The 21,182-nt window shown below is 41.3% G+C and overlaps 1 protein-coding gene across 8 annotated transcripts in view; it reads left to right on the top strand.

Annotated features, from left to right (window-relative positions):
- The window catches only part of Adcy10 (adenylate cyclase 10), a 68,646-nt gene extending 51,289 nt beyond the window's left edge, over positions 1–17,357 (top strand). For 6 of the 8 annotated variants that reach the window (XM_048356952.1, XM_048356945.1, XM_048356944.1 and 3 more), the window contains 12 exons: positions 3,288–3,357; positions 3,620–3,851; positions 4,813–4,920; positions 5,692–5,867; positions 8,142–8,298; positions 10,170–10,374; positions 10,455–10,551; positions 11,133–11,248; positions 12,072–12,189; positions 13,245–13,440; positions 15,921–16,109; positions 16,721–17,357. In XM_048356952.1, the coding sequence (XP_048212909.1) occupies positions 3,288–3,357; positions 3,620–3,851; positions 4,813–4,920; positions 5,692–5,867; positions 8,142–8,298; positions 10,170–10,374; positions 10,455–10,551; positions 11,133–11,248; positions 12,072–12,189; positions 13,245–13,440; positions 15,921–16,109; positions 16,721–16,882 (1,826 nt within the window). In that variant the 3' untranslated portion in view covers positions 16,883–17,357. Of the gene's footprint in view, positions 1–3,287; positions 3,358–3,619; positions 3,852–4,812; positions 4,921–5,691; positions 5,868–8,141; positions 8,299–10,169; positions 10,375–10,454; positions 10,552–11,132; positions 11,249–12,071; positions 12,213–13,244; positions 13,441–15,920; positions 16,110–16,720 lie in introns of those variants that run through there. The other 2 variants (XM_048356946.1, XM_048356947.1) reach the window with 2 other exon arrangements.
- Positions 17,358–21,182: the final 3,825 nt, after the last annotated feature.

Consider the following 21,182-nt stretch of genomic DNA (forward strand, 5'->3'; position numbering starts at 1 on the left):
TGACTTTTCTTAACAGAATTTTTCATCTGTTTAAAAAGCTATCAGTTAGACAAGATTTAAATAAATACTTTAAAAATTACTAAAATTGGGCTGGGAATATGGCCTAGTGGCAAGAGTGTTTGCCTCTTATGCATGAAGCCCTGGGTTTGATTCCTCAGCACCATATATATACAAAAAGGCCAGAAGTGGCGCTGTGGCTCAAGTGGCAGAGTGCTAGCCTTGAGCAAAAAGAAGCCAGGGAGAGTGCTCAGGCCCTGAGTTCAGTCCCCAGGACTGGCCAAAATAAAAAAACAAACTAAAATTTTTATCTTAATAGTAAGCTCATGGCCCACTGCTTACCTATATACCTTCCATAGTTCTTCTCAAGGGAAAACCTTTTTTAATTATTGTTATAAAGGCACTATACAGAGGGATTATAAAGGGTAATGAGGAGAGTGTTGCTCCTTCCCTCACTCTCTCCCAGTTTTCCCCTCACATCCCCACCCACAAGTTGTATAGTTGATTTTCACCATAATGTCTAGTGAGTACCATTGTTGCATTTGTTTGCCCTTTGTCTCCCCCTTGCCCTCTGGAAGACAGATAAATGAACAAACAAGCCCAAAAGAAAATAAAAACAATAACAAAAGAAAGCCCTTTTGTTTCCATTGGAGCAAACATTTTTAATTTAGTTGTTCTTTCTAACCATTACTATTTCTAAATGGTATGTTAACAGTGCTGTTTAAAAAGTCAAATTCTGACATTATCTTTTTCTTTTTGTTATAGTGAGTTTGTCAGTTCTCAGTACCTTTCCTCAGACACACACACACAACACACATATACATACATATATGTGTACACATGTATACATGTGTATATGTGTATTTTGGGGGATAAGGTCTTGCCATGTCAACCAAATTGACCCCAAACTCCTGAGCTCAAGCAATCTTCCCACTTGAGCCTCCTGAGGAGCTGGGATGTCAGATATACCCTATTATGCCCATATTCTCTCTATATTATTATATTATTTGTATTCATTATTAAGACAATTCAGTGAAATATTTTAAGACTAAATGTCCATTACAGAACCAAGTAATATATTATGAAGAAATTTCTAAGCACTTGCTTATTTGAGTTGTCCTAGACTTTCTAGGAAACTTTTCTTTTGGTATTGTCCCCTGTACAATAACCTGCTTGTCTGGATACACGGTCTATCCAGGATGACCCCTAGGTAATACTGATCAAGGATATAACTGGAAGAAATTCAAGGATGGTGTACTTGGCATAAATCAGACAGTGAGGAAGTTGATTCTTTTTTCAATTATCTTTCTATGTTCTTTTTCAAAAACTTAATTTTCTGAGTCTGAATTCATTCTGAAGCTCTACAGACAATGAGCTTCCTCCTGGCCACTCTCTGTCAGATTCTTCCATCTACTTCTTATTCCTTTAGTTTCTAGAACTGTGTGCAATCTCATTTAACATTTCATTTATTTATTCAATTGATATTTTCTAAATTGCTATCATGTGCCAGGAACTTCTCACTGATTTGAACACCTCAGATATACTAGTGAACACAGCATTTTGTGGGAGAAGTAGGCAATTAAAGGGGGAAAAACTAAAAAAAATGTAACCTATATATCATTCCATAAGTAATAAATTTCTTAGAGCAAAACAGAAAAGAAGTTGGATGGGGAAAGTGAGGTTAGACCTATAAAGCATTTAGGGGAGTCCTCTTTGACTAGATAGATGTAATACAGAGGAATTTTGTCCTATGGTTTGTAAAGAAAATTCCAGAAAGAAGGAATGGTCAACACAGGTCCCAAAACAGGAATGGCCCTAGGGCCTGGGGCCAAGGATATAGATTAGTGGTAGAATGCATATTTAGTGTATAGAAGGCCTTGTGTTCAGTCCTAGAACTAAGAAAAAAAATTAGTCCTGGGCATGGAGAGACAGAAGATAAAAATAAAATGTCAGTTTCGTGTTTTGAACTTAAAGCTAAGCTTCTAAGTATAAGCAAGTAGTTTCAAAGACTACTTGCTTTTCTCTTTTCTCTTTTCTTCGAAACTTTGGAGCATTTTATATCTTTTATTATTTTTACTTTTACAGATCTTGCTTGTAGTAGGGAACAATATAATATCTTCTTTGTAAATAAAGAAAATTGACAACTATACATGATTTCTTCAATAGGTAAACTACATAATGACAAAGAACATGTATTGTAAACCTTAACTTTATTTGCTTTACCTAGCCATTATCGCCTTTCTCTGCATCTTATTTTACCATTCATATATTTGTAGTTCTAGGGATTGAACCCAGGACCTTGCTTATGATAGGCAAGCACTCTGTCACAGAGCTAAAGCCCAGCTCCTACATTATAATTATATATATAGTGATATTTATGCATCTATGTGTGTGTTGCAGGCAGAATATTGTTTTTACTCATGATTTTTTTTCAACAAGAATGCATTTATGTAGCATTTAGGTAGCAAATATTCACTGGGAACCAGGTAGTAATCCAAGTACTGGGGCTATAGTGTAAAAATCATAGACATATATTTACTTTTTTTTTTTTTTTTTTTTTTTTTTTGGCCAGTCCTGGGCCTTGAACTCAGGGCCTGAGCACTGTCCCTGGCTTCTTCCCGCTCAAGGCTAGCACTCTGCCACTTGAGCCACAGCGCCGCTTCTGGCCGTTTTCTGTATATGTGGTGCTGGGGAATCGAACCTAGGGCCTCGTGTATCCGAGGCAGGCACTCTTGCCACTAGGCTATATCCCCAGCCCCGACATATATTTACTTTTATAAATTTGACTTTTAGTGGATGCCAACAAGTAATAAATAAAAAGACCAACTAATAAAATAAAAAGGAGCTTTATAAGTCTTAATAAATAGGCTATATTTCATTCTAGTTGAATTGTGATGTATTCTGGAATTATTCATTAGAATTCCTATTGGCAGAAAATAATAGGAATCTGGAATTTCTTTTTACATGGCATTGACTAGCTCTTAGTCACGTGACCACAACTCAGTTGCAAAAGGGGCTGGGAAATGTAGCTACACTGAATAAAACTGAGCTTTGTAAAGAAAGAAGGAACAATGGAAATTGAGACAGGAAATCAACAGTTTCAACCACAGGGATCTGAATTGTAGGTTTTGAACTTTACTCTGACTCAGCCATAGTGGATCATATAATCCAAGCATCCGGGAGGTTAAGCCAGGGAATATCATGAATTTGTGGCCAGCCTGGAACACAGACTGTCTTAAAAAAATCCAAAAAATGTCAATGACCCATTTAATTCATTTGCTTATTTCTAGATAAGGAAGAGATCATGTTTTCTAAAGCAGAGATGCCTAAGATATCTGAATTTTTTTCTGAAGATCTCAGGTATGAGCATATATATCATTTAAAAGTTGGTGCATAAGTAATTGACATTCAAGTCACAATTAGAATCATTTATTTGGTGAGTCATTTGGTCTTCTTAGGTACAATGGGAAAATGCCAAGAGGTATTGCATGCACAGGTGGGTCAGTGATATCTATATTAGGTTTTATTATGTTGTGCTCATTAGTTTTTAAAGGTATTTTTAATATTGAAATGTGTACTACACGTATTATTTGTTGTTTTTTTAATTTCTGCCTTTGAACAGTCCTCAAGGAATAAAGGAAAAGATTTTGGGATTCTTTGACCTCATTATAACAAAAATGAAGACATCCCAGGAAGATATCATCCCCTTGGAGTCTTGCCAGTGTGAGGAGATCCTTCAAATGGTCATCTTACCATTGGCCCATCATTTTGTGGCTTTGGAAGAAAACAACAAAGCCTTGTATTACTTCCTGGAAATTGCATCTGCTTATCTCATCCTAGGTGATAACTACAGGGTAAGCAGTTTCTACTCAGACCTACTCCACCCTTAGACAACTTAGAGACTGCACAACCAGGAGGGAATGCACTTGGAAATCTCCTTGCTCCTTGTTGATTCCTACAGCATCACTCTTTTTGTTTGTTTTTACTGTGTCTCAGTGTTAGGTAACTGAACAACACTCACAGACCTTAGTTAACTTTTTAAAGCTATGTACAGCCCAATTTATACCTTAAGGAGTTGTGAATAATCCAGAAGACACTGAAGCTAGAGGGCCACTAGGTATCACCATGTGCTGCATTTACACTTCCGTTCTCATCACAGGAAATCGGACTGGACTAGGACTCAACAAGCTTCCCTCCCCTTGCCTCTTACACATTCCCCATAACTGCAGGACTCTTGGAGATACTGACTTATCTTACTCTTCAAGTCTGATCTTGTCTTAACGTTCATGTGTTCCAAGAATCCTCAATCTCATGGTGCCATAGAAGGTTGAAGTGAAAATGATGAGAGGTGTTCAGGGCCTTATTATCCTCTTCTATCTCCTAAAGATGGCAAGAGAAGTATATATGGAAGGGATGGTCCTAACTCATTCCAAAAGTGGAAGCCTGCTTCTCATACATGTGGAGATGCCATCAGCAGCAGTGTATACTTTATTGGAAATAGAGAGGTGGGGGTTGGATTTCTTACAGCAGGAAATTGCCCTAGGAGGAACTTCAGGGGGAAGGCAATTAATGAGATAACATGAGGAAAGGTAGCATTTCTAGATCCATCCTCTGGTTGAACCAGCAGCCAAAGGACATGAAGTTGGGAGCTTTATCCATCCAGCTCCTGTCTAGTCACTGGAGGTTGTCAGGAAGGTGGAGGGAGGCCCTGGCATGGCCTCTACTTCCCTTCCTTCAGTAGAATCTGGAGCCCATGGCCTTTTGGTGGTCTGACTGTACAACTCAGTGCTTTCCAACTCTCCATACTACTTGCAGGCATATTTATATTTGAATGAAGGAGAGAAGCTTCTGAAAACTCTCAAGAAGGAAAAGTCTTGGAGTCAGACTTTTGAGTCTGCCACCTATTATACCCTCAAAGGTCAGGTAAGAAACCATTAAAGCATAAATTAATCTGCTGTTTTCCTTGTGCCTTTCCATAAAAGAAGTTCTTCTTATACCTTCCATATTGTCGCTTTGTCCCCTGCCACAAATTTCTGTCCAAGACCTCAAGTCCCCAAACACACAGCTTCCTTACTATCACTTACCAGGAATGGGAACTTTCCTGTCTTCCAGGTAAACATTTGTATATTTTGTAAGTAGACACCAGTTTGAAGTCAGCCAGGGCAAAAATGTCTATGAGACTCCATCTCCAAATAGCCAAAAAAGGCAGGCTGGAGGTGTGGCTCAAGTAATAGAGCACCAGCTACCAGCGAATAAGCTGGGTAAGAATGTGAAGACCAGAGTTCAAGCCCCAGAGACAGAGAGAGAGGGAGAGAGAGAGAGGAGAGAGAACAGAGGAGAGAGAGAAGAGAGAGAGGAGAGGAGAGAGGAGAGGGAGAGAGAGGAGAGAGGAGAGGAAGGAGAGAGGAGAGAGGAGAGAGAGGAGAGAGAGAGGAGAAAGAGGATAGATATTTTATAACAATCTCAACAAATGGATACGTATGAGTAAACTTTTTCTGATAGAGTTCGATACTGAACTAAGATGCCAAATCCTCACCTCCAACCTTCCTTCATGCATATATACATACATATATACATACATACACACACATTTGGGTCATGGAGGATTTTGTTTCTGGAACATCCCAGTATTTTATTGCTGGAATGCATTATGTCTGGACTCATTGCTTTTCCTCTCTTCCCCTCTCTTCATAGGTCTGCTTCAACATGGGCCATATGGTGCTTGCCAAGAAAATGCTGAGGAGGGCTCTGAAGCTCCTTAACCGAACCTTCCCTTACAACTTTATCTCCCTGTTTCTCCAAAGCCATGTTGAGAAGAACAGACACTTTTATTTCTTGAATCAGCAGGGCCAAGAGGGCCCACCTCCAGAGTAAGGAAGATGCTAAGGAGAGCTGAGTGTTTCATTCCATTCCCTAAAGAGACAGACCTGCACATGATGCAAGCCAGCCCTCAAAGCTTGGTCCTCCAGGGCCATGAAGACTCCTATTTAGTCTGATCCCTTGTTGGAGAGGGAAAAGGCAGATGGGAAGGGGCTCCCAGGCCAGGGCTGCACTTCACAGGCAGTGGTTGTGAAAGGGAGTTCAGAGGACCACAGTATAAGGGTTCCCTTTATAAAGTGAGCCCCAGTGCTCCTACTCATTTAGCTTCCAAACCATGGCTCTCTGTCATCCACCTTCCAATCATAGCCAGCACTAGTGCTCCTAGGACCTCATTCAGGTTTCTCATTCAGGGCTAAGATATTGGGGATTATCCCAGCCCAAAGAAAGAGCAGGCCCTCTGCTAAAATACAAAAACAAAAACAATTGGCCCATCTCTGTATCTTGATAAGGGTGGGGATTACATGGGGATGTCCCTTGCCAAAATTGGACTTAAGATTTGTACCTGCCAGTGTATGTACATTTACCAATGAAACAATCCTAGTAACAATGATGGTTTTGGAGGTGGAGAGGGTGGAAAGGGAGATGAATCAAGAGTGTTGATTGTGGGTGAAGTTAGGTGTTAAGTACACATAACTCATCATGCTCCTTTGTTTCCATGTCTATATTTGAAATTTTCTTTCTTTTTTCTTTTTTTCCAGTCCTGGGGCTTGGACTCATGGCCTGAGCACTGTCCCTGGCTTCTTTTTGTTTAAAGCTAGCACTCTACCACTTGAGCCACAGTGCCACTTCTGGCTTTTTCTATATATGTGGTGCTGAGGAATCAAACCTAGGGCTTCATGCATGTAATACAAGCATTCTACCACTAGGCCATATTCCCAGCCCTGAAATTTTCTAGAATAAACATTTAAAATATCCCAGCTATCTAATACATTCCACCTGTGTAACAATTCACAGCTAGGGAGATGCTTTCTTGTTGGGAGTCTAGAGAAGCTGACAGCCTCTCTTTCCCTCAGGAGAGATAAGCAGCATTATTTCTACAGCTTCTGTGTAAGGTTGCTAGCATCTGTTCCCTTGAACAAATGGCTATAGCTTTTTTGTAATCTCAACAAAAAACTCCTCTCCTCTGGGAGTAAAATGGTTAAAAATGCTCATTTCTAGCTAGGCATGGTGGTTCATGCCTGCTGTAATTTTAGCTCCTTGGGAGGCTGAGATCAGGAGGATTTCTATTTGAGATTAGTCTGGCAAAAATTTCATGAGATTCCCCCCCCCACACACACACACACAAAAGCAAAATCTGAGCATGCTGGTACACATCTGTCTTCCTAGCTACAGAGGATTGTGGTCTTGGTTGGTCCAAGCAAAAAAAACAAGACCTTATTTCAAAAATGACCAAAACCAACAGGACTGGGGGTATGGCTCAAGTGATAGATTGCCTGCCTAGCAACTCAAGGCCCAGAGTTCAACATTCCCATTTATGTAAGAATAGATATACTAATTTCCTTTGAGTCGAGATCTAGATCCCAACAGCAATGTGAAATGAAAAAAAATAACACATGTACCTGGAGGTGAACAGGGTTTGAGACCTATCCCCCACATTCTATCTGTGTGACTTTGAGTTAATTACTTCACCCATCCGAGTGGTTGTTGTTGTTGCCTGGCTGGTCCTGGGGCTTGAACACAGAGCCTGGGCACTGTTGCTGACCTTTTTTGCTCAAGACTACTGTCTACCATTTGAGTCACAGCTCCACTTCTGGCTTTTAATTTTTTTAGTAGTAAATTGGAGATAAGAGTCTCATAGACTTTCCTACCTAGGCTGGCTTTGAACTGTGATCCTCAGATCTCAGCCTCCTGAGTAGCTAGGATTACAGGTATGAGTCACTGGCTTGAGTGTCACTTTCCAGGTATGTAAAATAAGGTTAGTTTTCCTTCCTTTCCTATAGGGTTCTCCTCAGACTCAAATGTGAGGAGTAATCTCAATATGCCTTTTCAATAGCTTTATTTAATTAGCAAGTACATGGCACAGAACAGGTGTTTTAACTACCTTAATCATCTTGAAGTAGGCATTTTGGTCCTCATTATAAAATGGAGAAAATGTGTTTCATAAAAGGAATGTGTTTCATAAAATCAACTAATGCCACTAATGGGGGTAAGTATAGATTCAAGTCAGGTTCGACCACTCTGAGACACTGTGTGCCTGTGCTCCCTAAACATTCTGATTTTCATAGCCTTCTTTCTGTGTCCTATTTGTTTTTCTTACTCAATAGGAAGAAGAGGTTGGCACAACTTTACCAGCAAACCACTTGCTTCTCCTTGCTATGGCAGATCTATAGCCTAAATTACTTTTTTCACCACCAGTATTATGGCAACCTGGCAGCTCTGATGCAAGTGAACACAGCACTAGAAACGCAAAATGACTTCCAGGTAGGGTATTTTCTGAAGCTGTTCCTAGAATTTTGGAATCTCATTTGGAGAGAAAAGTCTAACAAAAGTCAACTGGAATTGAAAATCATAAGAATGAAATAAAAGCCTGGCTAGGTGGTTTTTTCCAGCAGTTCCTAAAACACTTTGGCTCCCAAATCACTTCACATTTAAAAAAAAAAAAAGTGGAACTTTTGCCAGGCACTGGGAACTCCTGAGCCTGTAATCCTAGCTGTTCGGGAGACTGAAATCTCAGGACCCCAATTTGAAGCAAACTTAAGGCAGCATGTCCATGAGACCCATAACCACTAAAAACCCAGAAATGGATCTTGGCCCAAGTGGTAGAGCACTAACTTGAGTGAAAAAGCTAGGGGACAGAACTCAGGTCCTGCATTCAAGCCCCAGTACTGGCACCAATTTGGAACATTGAAGTTTCCAAGTTGCTTTTGTCTACATTAGTCTTAGCTGTTACTGTTATCATAGAACTCAAACTTGGAAATTTAAAATACTTTAAAATAGAAGTAATAGAAACATTCCACATTGACATAACTAATGTTTTCATTAAAAACTATTTCTTAGGCTGGGGATATGGCCTAGTGGCATGAGTGCTTGCCTTGTATACATGAAGCCCTGGGTTCAATTACCCAGCACCACATATACAGAAAATAGCCAGAAATGGCGCTGTGGCTCAAGTGGCAGAGTGCTTGTCTTGAGCAAAAAGAAGCCAGGGACAGTGCTCAGGCCCTGAGTCCAAGCCAGGACTGGCAACAAACAGACAAACAAACAAACAAACTATTTCTCTAAGAACAAAATGTAGTAAGTAGTAAGTATGACAATCAATTGCATAGATGTCTGGCTTTATAGATGTACACTAGATTTGATTCTGTGGCAATATCACATATGTCACCATTGGAAAATTCTACAATATACCCAGAGAACGAAAGTGATAGAGGAGAATGTTAAACAATAATTCTCTTTTAAAAGATAGAATCAAGCCAAGTGCCAGTGGCTCATACCTATAATCCTAGCTACTTAAGAGGCTGAGATCTGAGATGACTATTCAGAACAAGCTGGGACAGTTTAAAGTCCATGAGACTCTTATCTCCAATTAGCTACAAAAAACTGAAAATGGAGTTGTAGCTCAAGTGGTAGAAGAGCTGTGAGTGAAAAGAACCAAATGAATGTATGGAGTACTGAGTCCAAACCTGAGGTTGAGAGGAATGTGGTTCCAGGCCAGCCTAAGCCAAAAAGTTCATGAGAGCTCATCTCAACAAAAAGCTGGGTGTGGTGGTATGTACCTGTCATCTCAGTGATGGTAGGAAGCCTAAATAAGAGGATCATAATCTAGGCAAACCTATCCCCACCTCTACACTGCTAAACAAACAAGACTCTACCTGGAAAATAAAGCATAAAGGAGCATGGCTTAAGTGGTAGATCATCTGTCTAACATCTACCTAACAAGTACAAAACCCTGAGTTCAAACCCTATCACAATCATAAAAGAAAATTCTTCTTTTATCTCAATTTTTCTTTACCCTCCCTCCCCTTGCAAAAAAAAGCACCTACTATTTAAATTTTGAAGAGCATCTTTTCAGTTGTTGGCAGATACCTGTACATATAGATGGCTGTTTACAGAGACTTAAATGTTTATACTTTATTTAAGAACAGTAAGCAAAAGGAGCCATTGAGGTCATTGACCCCAGATGACCCAAAAAATGGTTGATTGATAGAAATCCAAATTAACTTTTGTATGGCCTAATGAGCAAACTTAATGCACAAATGTTTACTGGCAGGAACTGGGTGATTTCCTCATGCTTTCTGGTATGGGTTCCACCTTAATGTTTCCCCTATTCCCCTCCATTGCTACCATTTCAGATCATCAAGGCTTACCTGGACTATTCACTCTACCACCAGCTGAGAGGCTACCAGGGCATGTGGTTCAATTATGAAATCATGGCCATGGAGCAGATCTTGAACCTACCCCTGAAAGGCGAGGGCATTGAAATCATGGCACATGTGGCTGATACACTGGGCTACATCAAGTTCATTATGGGTCACCTGGACCTGGCCATTGAGTTAGGTAAGGGCTGGCAGGGCAAGCAGGGGCTTGAGGACACAGGTCATTACCTCTAATACACACTGGCATCATTTTCTTTCTAGGCTCTCGAGCCCACAAGATGTGGGCCCTGCTCCGGAATCCCAACAAACACTATATAGTCCTCTGCAGACTTAGCAAATCTCTCTTCTTGAAAAGCAGGTATTTATGTTAAAACACATTTCAGAGACCATATGATTGAGGGTTTGGGGCTTGGTGGACACATACTGTTGGGAAAGGAGCAAAGAGTCCATAGTAAGATGACATGACTGGTAATTGTTATCTTTTACCTTTGGATTCTAATTTTTTTTTCTGTTAAGTCTCTTAACAGATATATCATCTTGCACATGTATCATCTTTCTTATGGTTCTTCTGGCCAGAGACTAAAGGACAGAGAATCTTCCCTATTGTGAGAATCAGGCCTCTAACTCTTGGAGGTACAGGGAAATAGGAAAGTCTGCTCAGAAAATAGCAGCCAGGGCTGGAGGCCCAGGCCACTGTGGCCTGGTTCTCATCACCCAATTTGGAGGGAACCTGATAGGACGGCTTGAGAAAAGAAAAAGAAAAAAGGCAACCAATTGGGGAGTTAGGTCCCAGTGTTGAGCAGTGGTAGATTTTCAGTTTTTACATCTCTTTATCATATTTAGTACTGAATTTATGAGCAGGACCATGGTTAGGCTAGAACTGAATTTCATCCTTTTCTCTCCCTCATTGTTTAACCCTACCATCTTTTCTTTCCAAAGATACAAGCAACTGATCCAGGTGCTAGGGTGGCTGTGGGATCTTTCTGTTGCAGAAGAGCACATCTTCAGCAAAGCATTTTTCTATTTTGTCTGCTTGGATATCCTGCTTTATTCTGGTAAGTGTGTCCTTAAAGCTGAGAACAAAGTGGAAATGTGGCTCATGTCCTGGTTTGTTAGAGCGGGGCTTCAAGACTCTGAGTTTTCAGGCTGGCTGGGTGTATAGCACAGAAATGCAGAGAACCTGGAGATGTGATCTAGTAGGTGCCAGGATTGTAAGGGAGGCATAAGACGATTAATTAAATCTTGAAGGTGTTCTTGGATCTAAGCTGTCAGTTACATTGTCAGATCAATTTTCATATACGTCATCATCACTGATACTTGGTACTTAATTTTTATAGAACATATTTAGGAAGTTCATGGTTTACAATGAAGTATTAGATTGCTAACCATGAGAGCTGTTGATTTGGAAAATAAGTTCTTTCCTGCCAAGCTTTAAATGACATCAAGTAGGCAGTCCTCAGTGTCCACTTCATGCCAGAGAGACCATCAGAGGTCTGTTTCCACCCTGATTATTTTCTCCAGTACTAGGTCTTGGACTTAGGACCTCATATTTGCTAGGCAAATGTTTCAACTCTTGAGCCACCCCTCCAATCACACATGGTTTTGAAGGGCTATTCTAGAGCTCTCTACATTTGAGCTGGTAAAGTATGGCTTAAACCACCCCTGCCTAGTGTGCCTTAATGAAATTGTTATAGAACCATAACAATCCACAATATAACAGACGTTCAGCAAGGACCAAGGCAATGCAGTAATGTGTTGTTGCAATCTACGGAACTCTATGTCTCTCTGCAATGTGAAATTCTGTTAGGAGCATCTAGATAAGAAAGATGATTCTCTCCCCCACCTCACCAGCAGTGATTTCATGTTTCTGTGGTTTAGGTTTTATTTATAGGACATTTGAGGAATGTTTAGAATTCATACACCAGAATGAAGACAACAGAATCCTCAAGTTCCAAAATGGACTTCTCCTGGGACTTTATTCCAGCATAGCTGTCTGGTAATTGTGCTATTGATCACTCAGTAAGAAGAGTTCTGTGATGTTTTATCTGAAATAAAAGTACTCAAACTATATCTGAGATATCTTAAAGGTGTTGGGAAATATGTATCTGAAAAATCTCCTAATTCTTCACCTTCACCAAGGGCATTTGATGCAACACTTATTTATGCTCCCATCGTATGGGATGATAAAAGATTACAGGGAAGATACCACTTCCCTAGAGGTGGGGGAAACTATGGATCATGACTGGGAAGATTTTTGGAAGAGATCAGTGCATGTACAAAATTGTTATCTTGTGGTTTTAATTACACAAGATGCAATGTATATGCATGAAGTCTAAAGCAGAAGTTTCTTGCACTATCAGTCTAAGGATGCAAAAGGTTCCACTGTGTAGGTACTTCAGTTTGGTTAGAACTGGTCAGAAGTTTTTCTACTCCCAGAGAGAAGTCCTAACTGAAAACTGACCACTAATTACTACTAAGGAAAAGTGGCAGGCTGGGAATATGGTCTAGTGGTAAAGTGCTCGTCTCATATACATGAAGCCCTGGGTTCGATTCCTCAGCACCACATATATAGAAAAAGCCAGAAGTGGCACTGTGGCTCAAGTGGCAGAGTGCTAGCCTTGAGCAAAAAGAAGCCAGGGACAGTGCTCAGGCCCTGAGTTCAAGCCACAGGACTGGCAAAAAAAACAAAACCAAACAAAAAAAAAGAAAAGTAGCCATGGGAAGTACTAGGAAGGAGATGGGACTTTTGGTGTCTTTTAGGGCCTGGCTAGGATGTTTGGTTTCATCATTTTTCCCGTATAGCTAACCTGCCTCAGAATTGTATTTGTAGATTTTACTAAACCCAGAGAGAAACTATTTGGGGTGGGGGAAAGTAGATTACAAGTATACTCATAATGGATAGACTTTTTTTCTTCTAGTCATTCACTTCAACATAGGGTATACATTGTAATTCATTATCATAAGTAGTCTAGCAATGATTGACACATACAGGAGGATATACATAGCTTGTGTGAAAATGCTGATTGTTATCTTTCCTCTATGATGCTGCAGGTATGCCAGACTTCAGGAATGGGAAAACTTTTACAAATTTTTCAACAGAGCTAAAACTCTAGTGCCAAGAAGAACCCCAACCCTTCTTTACTATGAAGGAATCATTAGGTACATGGAAGGGCAAGTGCTTCACCTTCAGAAGCAAATTGAAGAGCAGTCTGAGAATGCCCAGGACAGTGGGGTTGAGCTGCTTAAGGTGAGGCCTGGTTTCTGCTTTCGTTTTCCAAAATAAATTCCTACTTGAGTGGATTTCCATCTTTCTCCTCCCTTTCCTCCTCCTCTTTCTCCTCCTCCTCCTCCTCCTCCTCTTTCTCCTCCTCCTCCTCCTCCTCTTTCTCCTCCTCCTCCTCCTCCTCTTTCTCCTCCTCCTCTTCCTCTTCCTCCTCCTCCTCCTCCTCCTCCTCCTCCTCCTCCTCCTCCTCCTCCTCCTCCTCCTCCTCCTCCTCCTCCTCCTCCTCCTCCTCCTCCTCCTCCTCCTCCTCCTCCTCCTCCTCCTCCTCCTCCTCCTCCTCCTCCTCCTCCTCCTCCTCCTCCTCCTCCTCCTCCTCCTCCTCCTCCTCCTCCTCCTCCTCCTCCTCCTCTTCCTCATTTTTGAGGTCTCACACTAGGTTTGAACTCTCAATTCTCATACCTCCACCTCCCAAGTACTGAGAGTACAGGTCTGCACCATAATACTCAGTACCGCCTATGGCTTTCTATTAACTTCCTACACTGTCTCTTTTGGATAAAAGCATTTCCACATGTTTGTAATAGAAGGTGTGTTTTTTGTTTGTTTTTTGTTTGTTTTTTTCTGGTCCTGGTGCTTGAACCCATGGCCTGGGCTCTGTCCTTGAGCTTCTCTGTGCTCACAGCTAGCATTCTACCACTTGAGCCACAGAGCCACTTCTGGCCTTTTCTGAATAGTTTATTGGAGATAAGAGTCTCACAGACTTTCCTTGCCCTGGCCGGCTTGGAACCATGATCTTCAGATCTCAGCCTCCTAAGAGGCTAGGATTACAGGTGTGAGCCAATGGCACCCAGCTTTGTAATAGAAGTTTTTGAAGGCAATCCTCCCAGAAAAGCTTGAAGAAGCTAGGCACTGGCACCTCATACCTGCAATCCTAGCTACTCAGGAGGCTGAGATCTGAAGATCGTGGTTCTAAGCCAGCCTGGACAGGAAAGTCCATGAGATTCTTATCTCCAATTAACCACCAGGAAACCAGAAGTGGTGCTGTGGCTCAAAGTGGTAGAATACTAGCCTTGAATGAAAAAGCTCAGGGACAGCACCCAGGCCCTGAGTTCAAGCCCCACAATTGACAAAAAAAAAAAGTTAGAAGAAAATACTAATTTCATTATTCAGAGATAGACTACTCACTTCTCAAGATTTTTTTCTGTATATGTGTGTGTGCATATTTTCTTTTTTGTAATTTGGTATTGATTAATTTCTCATTGGTTTGTATACCATTCCTTAAAAGAAAGCATATTATCTTGTCTTATGGATGTGATGTTAAATTAAGTTGCTCAGATCAACAGCCTAATAGATAAATCTTTGCACATAACAGTGGTAAGTATTTAACAGATAATATACTGAGCACTAAATGCTTATGTAATAGTGTCTAAAAGTGAGCAAATTAGATTTGTAAAAGCTGCGGAGGGAAATGAAGGAAAACTCAGGGTGAGCCCAGATGTGTTTGTCACAAATTACTATAAATGTAGCAGCTTAAAAAACCACACTCAGGGTTTGGGCATGTAGCTTCCACACTCAAGACTCTGGGTTCAACCCCAAGTACCAAAGAAAAACAACAACTCCCACTTTCTGTTTTACTGTTTGACAGGTCAGAAGTCTGGGTGAGGTTTTTCAACCTTGACTCTTCCAAGGTTAAAATCAAAGTGTCTGCCAAGTTACATTCTGATCTCAACAACTTTGGGAAGAATTTGCTTCCTAGTTCTTTCAAGCTGTTATCAGATCCAGATGCTGACTGTTTGAAGGCACTGGTCCACCTAAGTGACATTAAATGGTGAAAACAAAAACCAATACATCTTGGCATTAGTAAAATAGAGCAGCTCACTTAATCCTCTGAACATTGTCAACTGGCACCCCTTTTTCATTCCTGCTCTATATGAAGAGAAAGTCTTGGCTTAGCCCAAGTGGGCGCTTACTCATACCCTCTACCCATACAGTTTCAAGGATCTCTTTCTGTCATTTGTTTACTTTGGCTAGCAAAATCTTTGTCTCTAAGGCCATGAGTTCATTGTCACCTGCTACTTAGTGGTATGTTCTCTGATATATATCTCAGATTCCGAAAATATTCTATAGGCTCTCACTTGGCACATGAGAATTGCACAGTTATATAAAACATACAAATTTTTTGTGCCAATACTGAGGGTTAATTTAGAGGCTAATTGCTCCCTCATCTGTTTTTGCTCACTTGAGCCCCCAGTTATAGCTTTTTAATAATTGGAGTTAAGAGTCTCTTGGATTTGTCTTCCTACATTGGATTTGAACCTTGATTCTCAGCTCTCAGCCCTAAAAGGCTTATGGCTGGACCTTGGTGGTTCATACCTGTGATTCTAGCTATTCAAGAGACTGAGATCTGAGGATTAAAGTTCAAAGCCAGCCCCAGCAGGAAAGTCCTTAAGACCTTTTATTAGTCAAGGACTTTTTTTTTATCCTAATTCATATCTCTCTCTCTCTAGAACTTGGAGCGTCTTGTGGCTCAAAACACCACTGGCCCAGTTTTCTACCCAAGACTCCACCACTTGATGGCCTATGTCTGCATATTAATGGGAGATGGGGTAAACTGTGACCTCTTCCTGAACACAGCCTTACAGCTCTGTGAATCACAGGGGAATACGCTGGAGAAATGCTGGCTGAACATGAGCAAGGTGTGTACCATCCCTGTTAAGCTGCCACAGGGTGCTCGCCCTTCTAAGAAAGGCTCAGAAGGGTACTTTTCAATTAGGATGACCTAGGCATGGAAGGTCACTCTTTCTTAGTCCATTTGGACCGCTATCATGAAATATCTTCCATTGGGAAATGTACATATAATAGAAAGTTACTGCTCACAGTTTTAGAGGTACTGAAGATTCAATTTCCAATGAAGTCTTGTTCTTCAATAATGGTGCCTCTTGTGTGGCTTCCGCTGACAAAAGGTAGAAGAGGGAAACATGTTCCATAAGCCCTTTGTAAGGGACTAATTCCATCTTTTATGACTTAGTTGCTGTGTGTGTGTGTGCGCGCGCGTGCGTGCGTGTATGTGTGCGTGTGCACACGCGCGCCAATACTAAGACTGGAAGTTAGGTGCCTTGTCCCTTAGCTTTGTTTCTCTATCACTTGGGCCACAGCTCCACTTCCAGCTTTTTGGTGGTTAACTGAAAGCTCAAAGACATATTTTTTTTTTTTTTTTTTTTGCCATTTTGGAATTGGGTCAGTTTCACTGACCCCAGTCAAGGAGTGCTGACTAACCTAACCCCTTGTTCCCTGTTACCCTCTCAAGGAATGGTGGTACTCGAGTTCTGAGTTAACATCAGACCAATGGCTGCAGACCGTCTTGAGCCTCCCGACCTGGGAGAAAATTGCATCAGGCAAGATAAGCATTCACGATGTTCAAAAGAACAAATTCCTGATGAGAGTTAACATCCTGGACAATCCTTTCTAACATTTCGTGAAAGAAAACAAAGCCTGGAAAGAGCCACCCTTTCACCATGAAGCCTTTACGATTTTCCTCCAGGTTTCACGGGTTCTTCCATACCAGACACAGGACTGAATGTGTTGGTTTCTTCTTTCTAGAGAGTAAAAAATGGTTAGACATCATCACTCTTCACTTTCTCTAACTTTACCCAAATTGCCTTTACCTTCACTGGATGTTGCTTGACCCTGTGTTGTTGAACCCGTGAAAAATTGTATCACCTGGAAAATATTAATATCAAGATGGTATGACATCTTGTATTATGACAGATATGTTCCTAATTATTAAAATGTTTATTTTTAAATGTCTAGCCATTAAATTTTTTAGAGGTAGCATAATATTGGGAATATTATACTCATCTCTAAGAGCAAGCTTGGAAAAGATTCGTTTTTGCTGTGCATGGCTTTTGAAGCCAGGATGCTTGTGTGGTAGTAGCTCCTTTAACCACAAATATAAAATATCTTTGGGAATTAAATTTTAATTGAAATATGAATACTTTTGATGTATTATTTATCTATCTATCCATCTAGTACTGGGGATCAAACCCAGGGCATTATATATACTAGCATAAACACTCTGCCACTGGGCTACATCCCTAGCCCTTGTATCTTTTACATGTTTAAACATCTATTTAATAGTTAAGACACAATAGAATTCATCTTTATTTCCCAGAGGTTAAGGGACATATATATTGGAGTGGTTTTTCCTCCTGATAATCTGAGTCATATAGAGGAAGTGGAACAAAGCCAGGAGGCTAGCCACCAGAGGCTTGGCAGCCTGGCATGATGGGAAGGACAATATGCTATGAAATCAGCACATCGGACTCATACTGGGTGCTGGTGGCTGGTGCCTGTAATCCTAGCTACTCAGGAAACTCAGCTCTGAGGATCCAGATTAGAAGCCAGATTAAGAGATTTATTTCCAGTCAGCAAAATCAAGCCAAACGGGATGGCTCCAATTACCTCTTTAGAACAGTGATACAGAGGATAAATGATGGGAAGTTCTTTTTCTTTGTGAAAAGTGAAGGTCACTACTCTCTCAGAGCTCTCTAACTAGGAGTGGTGGTGAGCAAGTGTCAGGTGAGTGGATGGGTCCAAAGAATGGGTGTACACTCATAAGACAAGCTTGAGCCATGCTTGCCCAGTAGAAAAGAAGTATTTGACATAGACAGAACCCAGCACCTGAGGCTCACTATGCATAAGCTCAACTGCACACATGCACGCGTGCACACACACACACACACACACACACCTGTGCCAGCCTTGGTTCATGCTGCCAGACACGGGTACCTGGAAGGGCATCCATGCAAATTATTATTCTACCAGGTGACGTTCTCCAGGAAGAAAGGAGCTGGGGTATGCTCAGACATCTGTCAAACATTTGCCCTCTAGAACTTCAAATGCCGTTTTCACATGTCATCGGCTTCTGACCAAGCCAAAGCAAAGATTGAGCAGGATTGGAGAAGACAGAAATGGACAGAGCAGGTGCTTATGAGAAATGTGATGGTATAATTCCATGAGGACAGATGTTGGTCACGAGTGTTATATATTCATGACAGTCAAGAAAGGGTATCAACCGAGATATCCATTGAGGAAAGAATGAATAAAGAAAATGTGGTATGTATACACATAAAAATGCCCTTCATCCACAAAAAGGAATAGAACCCTTTCCTTTGCAGCAACACAGACAGAACTGGAGACCATTATGTTAACTGAAATAAGTCAGGCACAGAAAGACAAATACTGTGTACTCTCATTTTATTTCTGGAATCTTAAAAAGATTATCTCAGTTAGGTGCTTGTGGCTCATCCCTATAATCCTAGCTACTCGGGAAGCTGAGATCGGAGGCATTTAGAAGCCAGTCCAGGCAGACAAATCCAAGACTTTTATTCCCCAATTAAGCAACAAAAAGCTTGAACTGGAGGTGTGGCTTAATTGATAGAGAACCAGCTGTGATTTAAAAAAAATCCAAGAAAGAGTATGAAGACCTGAATTCAAGCTCCAGTATTTACACACACACACACACACACACACACACACACACACACACACACACCCCCTTTATCTCATACAGGCAGAGAACAAAATGTGACCACAGGCTAAGAAACAGAAAGGAGAGAGTCATTGGAGAGAGGATGGGTCCTATACAGAGATATTGTTGGGTAGGACACAGACTGAGTGAATAAGAGAAGCAAGAAGTGGTAGAAGATGAGATTGCACATTCCCTATGTACAAATTCATGTGTATCAAATCTGATGACCTATGTACAAATTCATGTGTATCAGGTCTGATGACAGGAACCATGAACTTGGCTTCTGATCCTTTGTCCAGTTTTATGGCCTTGGGCAAATCTCCTTACATCAGTTTCCTTCTCTCTAAACTAAGCAAACTGTACTGAGAACTGGGAAGCTGTAAGTGTATCTACTACAGGGCAGCAGATGGCAGCACTTATCTGCTGTGTTGCAGGCCATGGACCCTTTTCAGGTCAAGCTCTCCCAGCCCTTCTGGTCTTCACACTGCAGCCTTGGCACTTACACACTCACCTTGTACTCGCCATGCCTTTAGCTTCCCCAGGCCCACAGGAAGCTTACCCCAGGCATATATAGGAATAATCTGGATGGAATTACATTCAGGAGAAGGAAATAATAAATAATCCATGAAAGCTTCAGGAAGAGAGAGGAATAGAAAAGTGATCTGTTGTATCATTTTTATTGAGTCATTCTTAAATTCTTCCCACACCTGTGAACTCAAGGGCAAAAGGGCTGTCCTCCTGTCTCCAGTACTAAGCCCAGGGCTGGACATGCAGTAGTGTTCTGAAAGTATGTGTGAATGAATGAATACACTTAACATTCATTTGATCATTTCAAGTTAATTCTTACAGCCAGCCTTGGAAGAAGGAACCCTTGTGAAAAAGAACCCCTTCACATCCGTGTGTGAGCCAGGCTCTACCCCAGTTACAGTGAACAGAGGCCAAGGATTGGTAGCTAGCGCTTGTAATCCTAGCGACTCAGGAATTTGGGATCTGAGGATTTCTGTTCCAAGTCAGGCCAGGTAGAAAAGTCCTTGAGACTCTTATCTCCAATTAACCAGTAGAAGGCCAGAAATGGAGGTGTGGTTCAAGTGGTAGAGCACCAGCCTTGAGTGAAAATGCCAAGTGAGACCAAGAGGCCCTTAGATCAGTACTGCAAGCTTGAACAAAAAGAAAGAAAAAAAGAAATATAATGAGATAAAAAGAAAGGAAGGGAAAGATAAAAAAGAAACAAAGGGAAAGAAAGTAATGAACAGGAAACCAGAGCTCACATAGAAGTTATGGATGTGGACCTGAGACTTTCTTGGATTGGACCGAGTTGCCAGCTTGGTGCCCTGGGGGGGAAAAAATCTTAGTTTCTCCTTTGTTGGTCCTATGGGGATAATAGTATCTTCATAAGATGGCTGTGGGTGAGTGCAGGTTAAGCACTTACTTGACTTCTATCTGTGGGACAAACAAGCAATGAGGCTGCAGAGTGGTGGAGAGGCCTGGCACACATTGTGTTGTGGCTGTGGAAGGCAGGCTGAGAATGGAGCTATGACTCAGGTGATGCTGGGAAAGTTTTGGAGCCCCAGAAAAGTTTTCTAGAGGAGCCCTATCAAGTGAAAGTATGTGACAGGGCCAGTATCATCCCAGGCTTGTGAGCGAGCTGTCTCAGGAGTTGAAACCCATCTTGCTCATGGTAGGCCTATACTGAAGGAGAACATGGGCCATATTTGTGGTTTAGAAAGACCCATCAATCTCAGGGCCCTGCACATGCTAACCAGGGGCTGTACCACTGAGCTAAATCACCAGCCCCAGGACCACCTACTTTTTATTAAGAATGAATGGCAAATGAACTGAACCAAGATGAAGACTGGGAGATAACATTGCAGGTTTGGAATTCACTGGCCTGCTTACCATGACTCTTCTCTTTCCAGTCCCCCAACCACTCATTACATTCTGCCAATGCTCTTGAACCCCTTCCTAATTGTTTTCTCCTATTCCTCTTCTTTATTCCCACTGCTTCTGAAAATCTGGTTCCTAAGCTCTCCAATAGCCACATATTTAATTGGTCTCCTAATGTCAGGTTTCTTCGACCAACTGAATTGGCAGAATAAGCTTGCTATAACACAAATCCCTATTTGTTACTTTAGTGAAAATCCTATTTGTCTTCACAACACTCTTGATTTTTTTTTTTTCTGGTCTGGGGCTTGAAGTCTGACCACTTGAGTCACAGCACCATTTCCAGCCTTTTCTGTGA

The sequence above is a fragment of the Perognathus longimembris genome, chromosome 11 (assembly GCF_023159225.1).
Source record: "Perognathus longimembris pacificus isolate PPM17 chromosome 11, ASM2315922v1, whole genome shotgun sequence".
Taxonomy (NCBI): domain Eukaryota; kingdom Metazoa; phylum Chordata; class Mammalia; order Rodentia; family Heteromyidae; genus Perognathus; species Perognathus longimembris.